At 46.4% G+C, this 15,746-nt stretch overlaps 1 protein-coding gene across 1 annotated transcript in view; it reads right to left on the bottom strand.

Annotated features, from left to right (window-relative positions):
* COL5A3 (collagen type V alpha 3 chain) overlaps positions 1 to 15,746 on the bottom strand; it is a 167,325-nt gene that overhangs the window by 131,383 nt on the left and 20,196 nt on the right. Inside the window, exons 2-3 of the mRNA XM_055003373.1 lie at positions 3,836 to 4,003; positions 355 to 568 (exon numbers count right to left, since the gene is read on the bottom strand). Coding sequence (XP_054859348.1) covers positions 355 to 568; positions 3,836 to 4,003 — 382 coding nt within the window. The remainder of the gene's footprint in view (positions 1 to 354; positions 569 to 3,835; positions 4,004 to 15,746) is intronic.

Genomic DNA, 15,746 nt, shown 5'->3' with positions numbered 1-15,746 from the left:
ACTTCAGGCCATGAGCAGCTGTAAATTAGCTCAAAAAGATGCTGGGAAGTTTCAGTCTTCCAGCCTCTTCTCTGTTTTGATCCTTAGAATGCTACTTTCCAGAAATACTTGCCAGCTCCAGGTTGGGAAATTCCTTGAGATTTGGGAGGGGGGGGGGTTGGACCCCAGAGAGGGCCGAGTTTGGGGAGGGGAGAGACCTTAGCAGGGTATAATGCCACAGAATCCTCCCTCCAAATCAGCCATTTTCTCTAGGGGAACTGATCTCCGTACTTTGTAAATCTGGAAAATCTCCAGGCCGCACCTGGAGGTTGGTGACCCCATTCCACAGCTTCTTGTAACCCAGCCCGCACTCACTTGCCATCGGCCAAGTTGACTCTGCGAAAATGAGGATAGTCTTCAGGCACGGGGCGGCCATGCTGATCTTCATACAGGAAGACAGGCGAACGTCCGATCTCTACCCCGAGTTGCTGTACTCCCCGCACATCATACACAGAAAACAAAAAAGACTGGCTACCTCTGAGCGCTCGCAGTGTGGCTAGCACTGAGAAATCCACTGGGAAAGGACCATCTGCAAGGGAAAAACACAGTGCATTGTAAGAAAAGAGCAAGGGCTCCCTCACCCCCTGCCCATATCTCTGGATCTCCACCTACGACACAAAAGCGTGGGTATGTACTAGCAATTTGCAACCAACTTATGGTGACCCAACAAGGGCTTTTCTTTTCTTTTTTAAATATATATTTTTAAAATTATTTTTCCAACTAGAAAAGAAAAGAAGAAAATAGATAGAAGATAGAAGGAGCAAAAAGGTTTTCTGTACAATTTCAGTAGGTTTGCTTATATCAACATGATAATTCTCCAAGTCATCTAGTTAATCTCAATACAATTATAACTGTACGTTCTGATATTTCATACATTTGTTGGATTCTATTCTGTACATTTATTATTTTTCCATTCGTAAAAGGGCTTCCAAGGTGTAAAAAAGGCTTCTTGAAAGGCAAGGGCCTTTCAAGGCAAGCGAGACGCAGAGGTGGTTTGCCTTTTCTTTCCTCTGCAGAATGCAGGTCACCCATCCAAATACTGACCCAGCTTAGCTTCTGAGATCTGATCTTTGTATAGTGCCAAGAACGTTTATACTTAAAACAGAAGAGTAGCGGGAAAGGGTAAGCAATGGAGCCAGAATAGTTAAGCCCAGACAAAGAAAGCACATTTCCAAAGAAGACATACCTTAGAAGGGATTTGAAAAGAACAGGCAAAATATAATGCAGTTTTGGTTTCAGGTACAGAGGACCATAATGCAAAGATAGGAGGCTAAAAAGCATGAAACCAGGATCTCCTTCTTTGGGAAAAACTGAGATCATGCTTGTTGAAATCAGGCAGGGCTGGATCTAGGGGGGCAGGGGGGTTACTCTGCCCCTGATGCCACCAAAGAGGGGGTGCTGGGCACGGCTACCAGCCAGGAGCGCACGCCGTGGAGCTGGCGGCAGCAGTGCGGGTGGTTTAGTGGAGGGCTGGAAGGCCACCTGCACCATTCACCTGCCTTGCTGACAGGGCAGCTGACAGCAGCTCAGGGCAACCCTGGAAGCATGCCACCTGTGCTACTGCTGGAGGACAGGGAGTGCGTGGCAAGCCAGCCACCCTGTCAGCAGGGCAGGCGAATGGCGCAGGCAGCCTTCCACTCAACCGCCTGCGCTGCTGCCGCCAGCTCTGTGGCGTGGCGTGTGCTGGGGCGGCCAGCTTGCCGCACGCTCCCTTCCCTCCAGTGGTAGCATGGGCGGCATGCTTCCGGGGGGCCCTGCGTGATGACCTCACGAAAAGCCAGGAGCACACATGGAAAGCCGGGCTTGGGTTGACCTGGGCGCAGCCAATCCTAGATCCGGCCCTGAGATCAGGCTATATCGTACTGCCTGCCCTCCCCCCTCCAGTAGGAAGCTGAATAGGAGACCCATTTACCTCAACCACCAAAGTCCTGGTGGAACATCTCTGCCTTACAGGCCTGGCAGAAGGATAGCCAATCCCACTGGGCCCGAGTTGTCCCAGACAGAGTTCCACCAGGCTGGCGCCAAGGCCAGAAAGCTACACAGTATGTGGAAGAACACTCACCCCGCCCTCGCATTGCTTGAGGCTTCCTTACCTCCATGCCGTTTTCCTGATCTAAATGTCCTCAGCAGCGGAAAAAGACAGACAAAAGGCACCTGTCTTTTCCCCTTTACCAGGGCTAATTACAGTAATGGAGTATGCAGCTTCAATCAGGAAAGAGTGAAGAGAGAATGAGTTAACTGCAGCTCCCATTCAGTGCCCAATCCAAATCAAAGAGACCTGAAGCAGCTTTTTTAAGGCCAAAGGTCCTGGTAGACCCTGTGTCTACTGAAGTGTCAGCAGCCAGAAAGGTTAAGTAGAATTTCCAGCAGTGAGGAAATGAAGATTCTACACCAAGAATAGCATCTTATATCTCCCCCAAGACTGGAAGAAGAAGAATAAATTGTGCAAGACAAAGATACGCACATGTGCAGAACTGCATAATTTATATAAACTGCAGAATTCAAGCTGTTCATGGCATGAAAAAAATGATTTTAAAAAGTCAAGCATGGAGGGTACAGCCTACTGCTGTTGATTTAGGAATCACAATATAACTCAAGCACTGCAAACCTTTCTCAGCGGGTTCCCAGTTCAGATTTGATGATACGACAGAGATTGATCGGGAGGTCATGGATTAATGGATGAGTAGCAAGGTTGAGGTATGACACAGTTCAGTCACAGCTGGCGATTGGTCCAGCAAAAGCCAGGAAGTATCTTACTCATTTGAGAGGAAGAACACGCTCACGGTTCAGAGTACAGAGACAGGAGCAGGAGAAGGAGATTAAGAGGAGAGGAGATTCCCTAGAGCAGAGAGAAGAAGGGGGACATGTGAGTAGACAAGAGAAGAACGCAAGAGAGAGGTAGGAGCCGTGCCTATAGAATAGTACTAGGGAATTTTTGCATATTTTGCATACGGCAAACCCAGGTCAGCCAATCTTGGCAGAATCCAGATTATGCCCGCATGGTGCACAGGTTTTTCATTTAACGCTTCCCATTTTTAGGCACAAGCATCCATGTGCACTGAAAAAGAATGCACTCAGAGCCAAACTACACGTGACGCCTGACACAGGTTGGACACTTGTCAGCTTCCCTCAAGTTTTGATGGGAAATGTAGGCGCCCTGGTTTTACAGCTCGGCTCTCCATTACAGCTGCAAGACCAGGATGCCTACATTTCCCATCAAAACTTGAGGGAAGCCGACTAGTGTCCAACCTGTGTAAGACGTCACTTGTAGTTTGGCTCTTAGATCTGAAACAGACTTTGCATTTCTGCACCAACCAGGTAGGGGAAAGAGACATTTGCAGGCTGCCAGCAGGGCAAATTTCAGGTCAGGAAAACGGTGAAGGAAGAAGGGCTAAAACCACTCAGTCCTGCCAGCACCTTAATTTATACCAGCTCAGGACTGATTTTAAAAAAATAATATCCAAGGGGATAAGCTCGCCCCAGCTCCTGGAGAAACATACCATTCTGCCTGAAGTAAAGCGTAAACACATATCCCTACAGATCCAGAGGAGTTAGCCGTGTTTGTCTGTAGTTGCAAAATAGTAAAGAGCCCAGCAGCACCTTTAAGACTAACCAACTTTATTGTAGCATAAGCTTTCGAGAACCACAGCTCTCTTTGTCAGATGCATTGCATCTGACGAAGAGAGCTGTGGTTCTCGAAAGCTTATGCTACAATATCCTTACAGATCATCCTTCCTGATCTGTTAACTCTGATGCGACATCCCCTGTCCCTTAGCATGTCATATCCTCCAGTTACCAGGAAAGAGCTGCCTGGTGGGGACGCTGAAGTGGGTCTGGTTCTCCAGACGGAAGGCCAGGTCGCTTTCTTCAGATCCATTCCTCTGGGTGCAGATCCCGGCAGCCATGGAGACGCCATTCTTGCCCTCCCGCACGCCAAATGCCTGGAGCACGTCCACAAGGCCATCTGGAAAGGAAGCACGTGGCACAGTCAGTCGTTTATATTTTTATTTTGGACATTTTTTGGGCTGCATTTCTAACCCAAAGTTCTGAAGGCGATTCATCTCCCCACCCTCACAAGACAAAAAAACCAGATGGGGCCCATTTTCTCTCCCCCCAGAGAAAAAACAATTTGTTCCTCTGCTTGCATCTTTTCTAGGATAAAGGGAATCGTTGCCACACATCACAGAGCTGAAGTAATCATCGGCTGGAGACAGATGTCAGCTTTCCAGAGAACTGATGGCAGTTTGAAAGAGGGATCTCTGATCATGGTGTGTACCCTCTTCCAACAGGTTTTGCAGGTTCCAAAAACCCATTTAACCTGTTGCACCAGAAGCAAAAAAAAAGTATGCATATATTTATGGGAAATGAATCTTCTTAAATGATTTTCACTTCTCTAATAGAAACTTACTGTCTGTCTGGCTCAGGGCCAAGCTACACATGACGAATGACACTTGAATGGCAAGTGTATTTCTCCCTGTTCACTTGCCCTCCACTCAATCCACTTGCCGTTCAAGTGTCATTCGTCATGTGTAGCTTGGCCCACAGACAGTACCTAAATACTGTCTAAATACTAAATGTACCTACATACTGTCTAGCTCAGTATTTAGGTACATTTGTACAAGAACAGTGTTGGCTTTGAGTTCGATGCTGAAGAAATGTGTGTGTGTGGGCATGAATACCTGCCCCACTGAATTAAAAATTATTGATGTGTGGGAGTTCTATGCACATACTTTTTGTGATCCCCAAATGCTGGAAATTTTTGCAGGGTAAGTTTTCACTGCAAGAAAATGTCACATTTTACTAGTGTGATAATTTTTATTATTATTTATTTACGTCATTTATAATCCGCCTTTCTCACTGAGACTCAAGGCGGATTACATAGTATGAGGTTAATACAATCAGTATCAAGTAATTACATTTTAATACAATACCACAAGGTAAACATATACAAGTTTAAAGACATAGCATTAGCAAGGATCCAAGACAGAGTAGAGATACTGAAGCAAAACATAATCAATTCTAGGACTAACATTAGACAGCATGGAGCGCTGGTTGTACACAGGAGTACATATTTAAAGCAGCAGATATAAGGCAAAAATGGTGATGAAGTCTATGATCCCCGAATTGTTAGTGAAGCATCTATGACCCCATCCCTACAATACAGCCCTCCCATTTGAGTAAAAAGCCTTCTTGAATAGTTTGGTTTTGCATCATTTACAGAAAGCCAGGACACTAGGGGCTCTTCTGACTTCCGCAGGCAGGTCATTCCACAGGTAAGGGGCCACCACAGAGAAAGCCCATGTACAGGCTGCTGCCCATGTGCAGCCTGGCACCTGCAGGAGACCCTGCTCAGATGAGCAAAGCTGCCGTGGAGGGACATAGGGAGGGAGGCGGTCCCATAGGTATGCCGGACCAAAGCCATGAAGAACTTTGTATGTAATAATTAATACCTTGAACTCAGCATGGTAAATGATGGGTAGCCAATGGAATGACTGTAGGATGGGAGTGATGCTCCTGCTCGCTCCTGATAACAGTCGAGCTGCAGCATTTTGCACTAATTGGAGCCTCCTAGTTAACTTAGGGCCAAGCTACAAGTGACGAATGACACTTGAACGGCAAGTGGATTGAGTGGAGGGCAAGTGAACAGGGAGAAATACACTTGCCGTTCAAGTGTCATTCGTCACTTGTAGCTTGGCCCTTAGATGGGAATTTAGATGGAAATGTTTACAGAGGGAGAAGAAACAAGAATCACCGGCGGGGAGTGCTAATCCAAAAACAACTTCACCATCCTGGGTCTGTCTCAAAGTACATTTCAAGATGGCCATATTCAAAAGCAGCTAGACTACCCCACTGAGCCCGTTGTCCCTCGTTAACAGCCAAGGGCCAAGCTACAAGTGACGAATGACACTTGAACGGCAAGTGTATTTCTCCCTGTTCACTTGCCCTCCACTCAATCCACTTGCCGTTCAAGTGTCATTCGTCATGTGTAGCTTGGCCCTGAGTGGCATGGCTCACAGCATCACAGATGACCCAGACAGCATGGCACACACATCAGCTCTTATGACATCCTTGCCTGATGTGACTCAGGTAGGTATTGTGCGTGGCTTCAGCTCAGGGCACATGTGCCATCTCGCAAGCACCAGACAAATCGAACGAACCCATCTAAAATAAGCTGTTGCTAGCGTGCCTTTAAACTTGCAAGAAATGGAGTCGTACACAACGTACTCCTGCTTCTCATACGAATCCGTTGAAATGAGTTACAGTCATTATTACTTTGGTTATGTATTCACAATCAATAATAATTGTTACGGTCATCATAAATATACAGGGAATCAATGGGGAAGAAAAGGAGCCCCGCTTTCTCGTCACCATTCTGTAACCACCTTGATGGGGTACATCCCAAAAGGCAAAACTGTAACTAATCCAGAAAGTGGTCCTGGCAACTCATTGTGTTCTGCCGCTGGGAAGTTTTTGACGATCCAGGTGCGAAGCGGGGATCTGGCATGCTTTCATTTCATTCAAGAGCTCACGGAACCGATCGGTCCTTTCCTTCTCTACCTTACGCAAGCAAGCGCTTTCCTTGGGCATAAAACTACCATGGAAGTCTAAGGCCTGGTCTGTACAGACAGCAGAATACAGTGGTAGAACCAGTGCAGACTGCAGGTGGTAAGTCACAATTTTAATACTCCCCCATGTAAAAACCCCTATAAAAAAACTGAAGAAATCACATCAGGAAGAAAGATTCTCAGCCAGCGCTTTCTACAATGTTCTAGATTTCCACTTACAGAGGATTATGAATGTGGGAAAACTTTGACAAAAGATAAGCCCCCCTCCACTGTTAGTCAAGAGGTATGGTCCATTCTACTATCTCAACAATCCGCCATCTTATCATCCACTCCTTCTGCTACACAGACAAGCCAGGCTCCCACTGCAAAGCCACAAAGAGCTAAAACAGAGGCACTGAAGGTTTCCTCAGAGCCAAGCTACAAGTGACGCCTGACACAGGTTAGACACGTGTCAGCTTCCCTCAAGTTTTTTGCTGGGAAATGTAGGCATCCTGGTCTTGCAGCTGTAATGGAGAGCCAAGCTGTAAAACCAGGATGCCTACATTTCCCATCAAAACTTGAGGGAAGCTGACAAGTGTCCAACCTGTGTAAGGCATCACTTGTAGCTTGGCTCTTAGACTCTTCTGGTGTTGGAAGAGGAAGATTTAGCGCTGTCCCTTTCCTCAGGTTTCAGAGAGGGGATGAACCAAAGAGTTAGAAAGATAGAGAGGTCAGGGCACTCTGTTTACTGCTCTGACTAACCTCTGATATGTAGATTGCTATTCTCAGGATTTCCTCCTCTTGACTTCCTCCCTCTCACCTCTTCTCTTCCTGGCTTTGTTCCAGGCAACATCTCTCTCTCCTTCTCCTCTCTCCATCTTTCAGGCATGGATGCAGGACTTGTCCTAGCATGCATGCCCATTCTTAGACTAGGTAGGTAGTTAGGATCTGTCTCTCCTCCTTTCCTATCACAGTATGGAGTTCCTACAATAAAGAACTCTTATTTCCTTTTCTAAGTATAAGCAAGTGTATGCTTTGTTCTTTTCTCTCCTGTACATACACCAGCCACCAGCAGAACCAGCTCACAACCACCTATAATCACACTTCCTCTGCTAAATGATAAACTCTGCTAACAGCCCAAACATGGAATCCTTTAGTTAGGTTTCTGGGGCCTACATAAAGATTTATATATCATCTGGTCCATCCCAAACTAACAGAAGTCAGTCATGCCCCTCAAGCATGTAATGACCATATGACACTTTCCCCTAGGATCAGTGAGAACTTTCCAGCCCAGAGGTTGCACATGGATGACTAATGGCAGACACCCCTGGCTCTGGCTAACAGCAACTGCCTTCCTATGCCTGGTGAAGTCAGTCTTGCCACACGCCTTCGTTTCCTCCTTGGGCAAAGCGATTCAAGCTCTGGCTGGCTTCCTAACCTGTGGGCGTCCCCAGCATTGGCAGCAGCTCGAAGGCTAACACAACAGGCTGCTGGCCTCAGCGTCCTCCCAGCTAACATTTCTGGCTCTAAATCAGTCACAATCTAGAGAGACCCTGCGGAGCTGCCCAACTGTGGGATGGGGGATGAAAAGGATGTTGATAAATGTATGAGCACATGTGCCCAATCTGTCACAAGCAGTAAGTCAAACTCTGGTCCTCTGGCGATTTGCCTTTATTCCTATGCACGCAGGCACCCTTGCCTGAGCAGGATATATCTTCGAGGTGCAGCAGATGTTTTGCACCCTTCCAGTGTCAGAGGAACCCCAAATACACCCGTATTTTCATGCATTGTGGTGTCCCCACAGGAAATACAGATTCAAAAAATTACCTCTGACCTTATTCAAAAGGCGTGAACAGATGAACGGCTAGAAGACTGAGTCACAGCCTGAGATCCCAAACAATTATGACCTGATCCATAAGAGGAGCAACTGGTTGCTTTCAATACTGTGGAAAGACAACATTTCCTCAGATCATTAGTTCGAGTCTCTCTACATGAAACACATGAAGAACACGTGTCGGGAGATGCAATGTTAGCCAGGAAGGGTAGTTTGAAAAGACAGAGCCGGCGGCAGAGCAAAGGCTTTGCTATACACTGGAGCAGTGTGAAGGGGCTGTGAAATGCCAGGAGGGAAACTTCAGCCCATTATCACCTCTCCAGGTCCAAGCCTGGCTCTGGAAGGCAGCTCTAGCCCTTTTCCATTCCTCACTGCCCTCTGGTCCCACACAGTTTTAGACTGGAGAGGTGAAATTGACAGAGCCTTCCCGGAGGCGAAAATGAAATTAACAAACCCTCTGAAGAGTGATCTGGGCCAGCTCTGTTTTTTAAAACTATGCTTCCCAGCTAATATTGTGCCTCCCTACACTTGACCAACATGTGCACCAAGACGTCTCATGCAGAGAGACTCTCAGTGACTAAATAATACCTCCATTTACCCCTCTGATGGTAGTTCAAGAAGTCATTCATTCCTGATACTGGATTTGTGCCTGCTCATCAGTTTAGCCCCCCCCCACCACCACCACCATCATAATCATCAATTCTATTTATCGTTCTCCTTTCTCACTGGGAGCAGATCTACAAGTGACAAAAGGCACAGGTTGGACACTTGTCAGCTCCCCTCAAGTTTTGATGGGAAATGTAGGCAGCTTGGTGGAATGTTGGACAAGTGACAGTTGAAAAGTCCGTTGGACAGCAGTTGGAGAGCCAAGCTGCAAGACCAGGACGCCTACATTTCCCATCAAAACTTGAGGGAAGCTGACAAGTGTCCAACCTGTGTAAGGCATCACTTGTAGCTTGGCTCTGAGCCAGTGTCCTACAGTGGTTAGAGTGTCAGACTAAGAAAAGATTCCCCAACATGGGATCCGTGGGTGCCAAGGCACCTGCCAGTACTTCCCTTGGTTTCCTCCAAGCCTTTCAGAAAGTGGGTGGAAAGATAGTAAGGTAGAGCTTGTTATTAGCTTTCCTCACTCAAATAAAAAGGGGTTTCCACTGAAAGATGAGGAGGAATGGTAAGCAACTGATCTTTCTTTAGTCAGAGCGTGGTTCTATTTCCCCTTCAGGATTTTCTTCCTCCCAAGAGGTGAGAGAAAGGAAGTATTCTGTTTGGCTCTGCCTCCCAAAGCAGCCATTTTGGGAAGACACTACAGCATTAAAAAGGCTGAGAACTCATGGACTAGGATCTAAGAGACCCAGGTCTGAACCCAAAGGAAGTTTGCTGGGTGACTTTGGGCCCGTCACACCCTCTTGGCCTGGCCTACCTCACAAGGTTGTTGTGAGGACCAAATGGAGAAGTGAAACTTTCCTGTGAAGCTGTGTGCATGCCACCCCACTTTGGAGAACATTCTCCATAGAGAGAGGAAACAAGAATTTGCTAGAAACGTATTTCTACTTCTCCTAGTAAGGTTGCCAAATGTCTTCCCCCTCGAGGACGGGGTGGTGAAACTCTGCAGATAATTGGGGGTGAGCTATAGTAACCCTGGGAGAATCCGGCCTCTTCTCCTTTTGCTTTCCACCAAATTCTTTCTGCCCCCAGTAGAGAGATGGGAACATGCTAAATTGCAAATCGGCTCCCTCTCTCATGCTCCTTTGACCTATTTCTAACATCCCATTTCCGGCCGAAGATGCTCCCGCCGGAGCATCTCTGCTCTCCAGCCGCAGAGCTTGTCCAAGCAAAGCATTCGATGGGATTTCCACACTGCCTACATGCTGAGATGGCAACTGAGTATAAGATGTGTGGGAGGGCTCCCCCACCCCTGCCATTACCTAGCACTGAGATGCTGAGCTGGAAAATGTTACTTGGAGAAAAGAGTCGAGGCAAACGGCTCCTTGTTCCTCTGTAAATGTCACCAAAGGTTTATTACCAGCATTTGGGAAGACAGTGGCAGGTCCTGATTTGCAGCCGGGCAGACGAAGAACAAGCAGAACCTCAGAGAATGATAAATGGCCGGAAAAGGCAGCTGCACGGTCAGCAACACTGGGGGGGGGGGGGCTTGTTCTGAATCAAAGGAGTAACACCAGCCAACAACATCACACTCAGATGTGCAGAATCAAAACAGAACCACACCACGTTCAGTAGCGAGAGCAGAAAACAGATAAACTGGACTGCACACAGTGAGTAGAATAAGGAAATACCATTTCCAACTATCAGTGGGGAGTGCCATTGTTTTTATGTTCTTCCATTTGTTTTATTTTACTTCATTCATATCCCACTTTTCTCCCAAAAAAGCGGCTTACAACTTTCTCTCCATCTCCATTTAGGGCTGCCAACCTCCAGGTGGTGACTGGAGATCTCCTGGAATTACAACTGATCTCCAAGAGACAGCGATCAGTCCCCTTGGTGAAAATGGCTGTTTTGGAAGATGGACTCTATGGAATTGGACCTGGCTGAAGTCCCTCCTCTCCCCAAACCCCACCCTCTTCTGGTTCCATCCCCCAAACTCCAGGAATTTCCCAACCCAGAGCTGGCATCCCTATCTCCATTTTGTCCTCACAACAACCCTGTGAGGTAGGTCAGACTGTGAGTGTGTGACTGGCCCCGAGTCCACCAGCAAGTTTCTATGGCAAAGTGGAGATCTGAACTTGGCTTCCCCAGATCCTAGTCTAACACTATAACCACTGCACAATACTGTCTCTCAGTGATTAATACAGAGTAACAATCCTACAATATTTAATTATGTGTGGATGCAGCCAAAGTACGTAGGAGGAGAGAAAGGCTGAATAACTCTCTGGTCCTGGAACAAACTTCTGTGACATGAAGATGCTCGTGGGGGGCGGGGGGAGGTAGAAAATGGATTTCCTCACAAAATCAGTACATGAACAGTACATAGGAAAGGTGATAAATTGCTGGTTTTTTTTAAAAAAATCAGGTGAAATCACTGTTGGGATTTCATGCAAAGTCAAGATCTGAAAACTCAGATCTGAATTCCGATCCAAAAATCTCAGAAAGAAATCCGAAATCCACTATGCTTTAGAAACAACCATTTAGAGGTTATCCTGAAATGAACAAGTGCTATATCAGACGTGGGAATAGCCACTCACCAGGTCATCTACGGAGAGTAAGAATTATTTGAAGGCGATCAGGCTAGGAAGCTGTTTGTTTGTGTCTCCCAGCACCGTCCCAGCCCTTCATTAATCCTCATCTAATCTTTCTTTTGCTGTCACTTACTGTAGTCAGCTACAATCTACCCATTAAGCCCTTAGCTGGCAGTGGAAGAATGGAACAAAGACAGTTACTGAACTTATTAAAATATTTACATCTCACCTTCCTCTGATGACTCAAGGTGATTTACAAAAGCAACTTGAGTTTGCAAAACAATGTCAAAATTCAGCAGTATAAACCAGTGATCTCCAACACAGTGCCCACGGGGGCCACAGCACCTGCCAATATGTTTCCAGGCATCTACTTGCTTCTTCCTCAAAACAGAAAGCCAACCCTGGTTCTCCTTCACTTCAGCGGTGCAGGGTATGCCTCAGCAGCATCCACAATGCATCCTCTTTGTATCTACAGAAAAACATCTGCCTCCATCACAGGAGGCAGTACCTCTTAATGTACTGTGAAAGCATCCAATATGTGGCAACCAGTCCCACGGCAGTCATTTTGTTGTGGCACCACTGCATGCTTTCCAAATTTCCAAAGTGCCCACAGGTTCAACAAATGTTGGGCATACATAAAACATCCAAAAAAGCCTCCAAACTTCATCTTTGACAACCATCTATAAACACCCCCCACACACACACACACACAGAACAACAACCAATAACATTCTCTTCAACAGCCTGCAAAGGAGGCACTCTGAAAAAGGCAATGTTTCATGACCTATGAAAGATGGGGCTGTGTCCTCGGTATCTCTTCAGGCAAACTATTCCAAAGCACTTGTCCCACCACCACAAATGCAGTTACCCAAGCCAACATGCTGCAAACTGGCTTAAAAGTGGATACAAAGAGAAGGAGATTAGAGGAATGCAATTGACACAGAAGAGATGCTGACCTGGCAAATGTATCTGCGAGAGATCACTCACTTCTGCAGCATTAAGACTACAATACCCATGATACAGCATAAATGTGGATGGGACACATGCACAAACCACATCTGCAAAGGTTCAACCAAAGCGAGGAACAGACAACACTGAAAGAATAGCCGAGCTGCGAATACAATTACCCCGAATGCAAAGAGGCAGCATTAAGACTACAATACCCATGATACAGCATAAATGTGGATGAGACACATGCACAAACCACATCTGCAAAGGTTCAACCAAAGCAAGGAACAGACAACACAGAAAGAATAGCCGAGCTGCTAATACAATTACCCTGAATGCAAAGAGGCTGATAGATTTCCCACGGAAATCCGCTGCTCGGAGCCAGCACAGTGTAATTGGACATGGAATGCTGCCTGAAAGCTTCACACATGCCTCCCGAATTAATTCTTAATGTGGTTTGACTTTGGTCATGTGAAAACGGGCTGAGACAAATGCATTTTTGTGCTAGCGTTCCAAACTCTAAAAGTGATTTGAAAAAGAGAGAGATTTTTTTTCCCCTATGTAATCAAGAGGTTGGACAGAACTTCACATCAGAAGCCAAAGGGGAGGCAAGCAGGCTTGTTTAAGGCTCTCCGCTGCCCAGGAGCATGAATTCATGCGAGCAAGCATGCTGTGTAAGCCAAGAGCTCATGGATCTTGGCTGAAGGAACATCTGCAATCTCAAAAGTACATTTTTTTCCAGCGCCTAACACAGGGGAAGTGGCCACGGCCAAGTTCCACGGGCTCCTGGCTCGGGTGGCAGAGTGGCTCATGTGAGCACACGCTCAGAGACTGCCGGGGCCCAGCCCTCTCGGTCTGCTGCTAGAAGAGAATAAGCCATTCTGCTTCTGAGCAACCTGCCATTTAGATTAAGAATGTCCTGGGGTGATTGATGGGGAACCAAAACCATAAATACCCCTTTGGCTCTGCTGGAGGCAGAATTACAAACATCATAGATCTCTGACTGTGTCCCAAGAGGCTGGGAACTATGAACTGAAAACTCCCAGATTTTGTAAACAGAAAAATAAAAATCACCCCTGCTGTGCAGGAAGCAAAGCAAATATGCTTGTATTTATATTTAGGAACATGTTGCAGAAATCTGCACAGCCTTTTACTCACAGGCTGGGGATTCGAAAAGACTGATTTAGAACAGTGGGATAACATCAGAGGAGCAGAGATAGGGTTGCCAGCTCCAGGTTGGGAAATTCCTGGAGAATTTGGGGGTCGAGCCTGGAGAGGCTGGAGTTTGGAGAGGGAACAGTATAATGCCATGGATTCCAGCTTTCAAAGCAGCCATTTTTTTGAGGGGAACTGATCTCTGTGGTCTGAAGTTCACTTGTAATTCTGGGAGATCTCCAGCCACCACCTGGATGTTCAAGAAAAGCAAAATTACCCACGTCTGGCTTACTAACACTAATAAATCTATAGTACAACCAATGTCAAGCCTCACGGTGGTATAAAGCAATTCACACAGAAGTACAAGGCTTAATAGACAATTTCTTCAGTTTTAATCATTGCAAACCCGACTCATAGGCGGAAAATCATTCATACCAGTGCTAACATGGAAGTTCTATGCCAATAAATAAAGTGCAAGGTGTCTAAAGTGCTATTCATATATTGCACAGAAAAAATAAAGTGCAAACGCATTAAGAACACCATATACACAAGTCCACTCAGCTACTGTAGTTTCCACAGCACCGTGTATCCGCTTCGTAGGTAAGAATTATTCAATGTCAATTTCCTCACAGATGGCTGTAGTTCATTCAGAATAATATTTTTTTCTGATGAAATGACTTGGTAGTAATTCCTCTTGGTGGTAATTCCTCTAACAGGTTGTCTAGATCCCAACTGCCCGTTTCAAATCATCTTTTTTCAAAGAGTACAGTCAGTATTCTCGTCAACCAACGCTTTCTTCAAAATTAATCCTCACAGGTATCTCATAGCATAACCTTTCTTTGTAGCTCGCCTGTGATGTTGGCAACTCTAACGCAGAGGTAATGGGGCAGAGGAGGTGGAATGGGGGTGGCCACAAAAATGATCCCAACTGTGCTAAGACAAAGATTGCTTCTGCGTGGAAACAGTTCCCCTTTTTGCTGCTGCAAATACCACAGCATTTGTAGCTGCAACGGCATTCCCGTGGCGTCCCCTTCTGTGCCTTCCCCCTCACACCTGCCACTCATTTCTGGGGGTCTTTGTGCTAATTTTTTAAACACACCATTTTAACACAGTGCTACTGATCTGCCTGCTGTGTGTAGGGGGGTGGTGGTGGCAGGAGCAAGAGGAGACGGGGAGGAAATGGTTCCAGATGTGGGAAGGAGGGAGGTGCAGAAATCCATGCCCCCCCATCTGCATGAATCCAAAACCACATAGAGCCTCTTCTTCCCAGAAGGATTGTAATAAAATGGATTATGGAAACCATGCAACAAATCCAGCCCCCCCCCCCCCCCCGGAAGGTTGGCGATGGGCAGAATGTTGTTATGCATAAGCCTGTTAAAAAGTGCTGAGGGGAGGGGGGAGAAGCAGCAAAGGCTCTGTATGGAAACAACCAAGAGCAATATAAATACAATACTTCCCTTTAGTTGCCTAGCCTTTGACACAACCCCTGTGAGGATATTCATTCTGTGTACCGACGGAAGAGGCCCAGGATTGCATTTGCTGGCTTAACTCCGACAGCCTTCTATTTGTGGTTTTGCACAGGCGCCCATGCGCGTGTATCCCCATGCGCACATTGTACAACCTGTACCATGCCCAAAGGGAAATCTTGCATACAGAACCTATGCACACTGGGATGTGCTAATTACCGTGCATGACTCGAACCCCAGACATGACCTCAACTCTACACCTACTCCATTCCCTCTTTATCTCTACCATATCAATGTCGAGTAATGGTTTGATTGTTGGACCTGGATCTGATACTGTAGTCCCCACGGAAGCTGTTTTGTGATAGCCCTGCTTCAACTTTTACGATCCAGAGGAGTTAGCCATGTTAGTCTGTAGTAGCAAAATCGAAAAGAGTCCAGTAGCGCCTTTAAGACTAACCAACTTTACTATAGCCTAAGCTTTCGAGAATCACAATTCTCTTCATCAGGTGCATGGAGGGTAAGAAGGAACTGGTCAGATATATAGGTGGAGAGGGGAGGGGGGAGT

This window comes from Eublepharis macularius, chromosome 19, assembly GCF_028583425.1.
Source record: "Eublepharis macularius isolate TG4126 chromosome 19, MPM_Emac_v1.0, whole genome shotgun sequence".
In the NCBI taxonomy this organism is placed as follows: Eukaryota; Metazoa; Chordata; class Lepidosauria; order Squamata; family Eublepharidae; genus Eublepharis; species Eublepharis macularius.
This window is presented reverse-complemented; position numbering and strand designations above follow the sequence as displayed.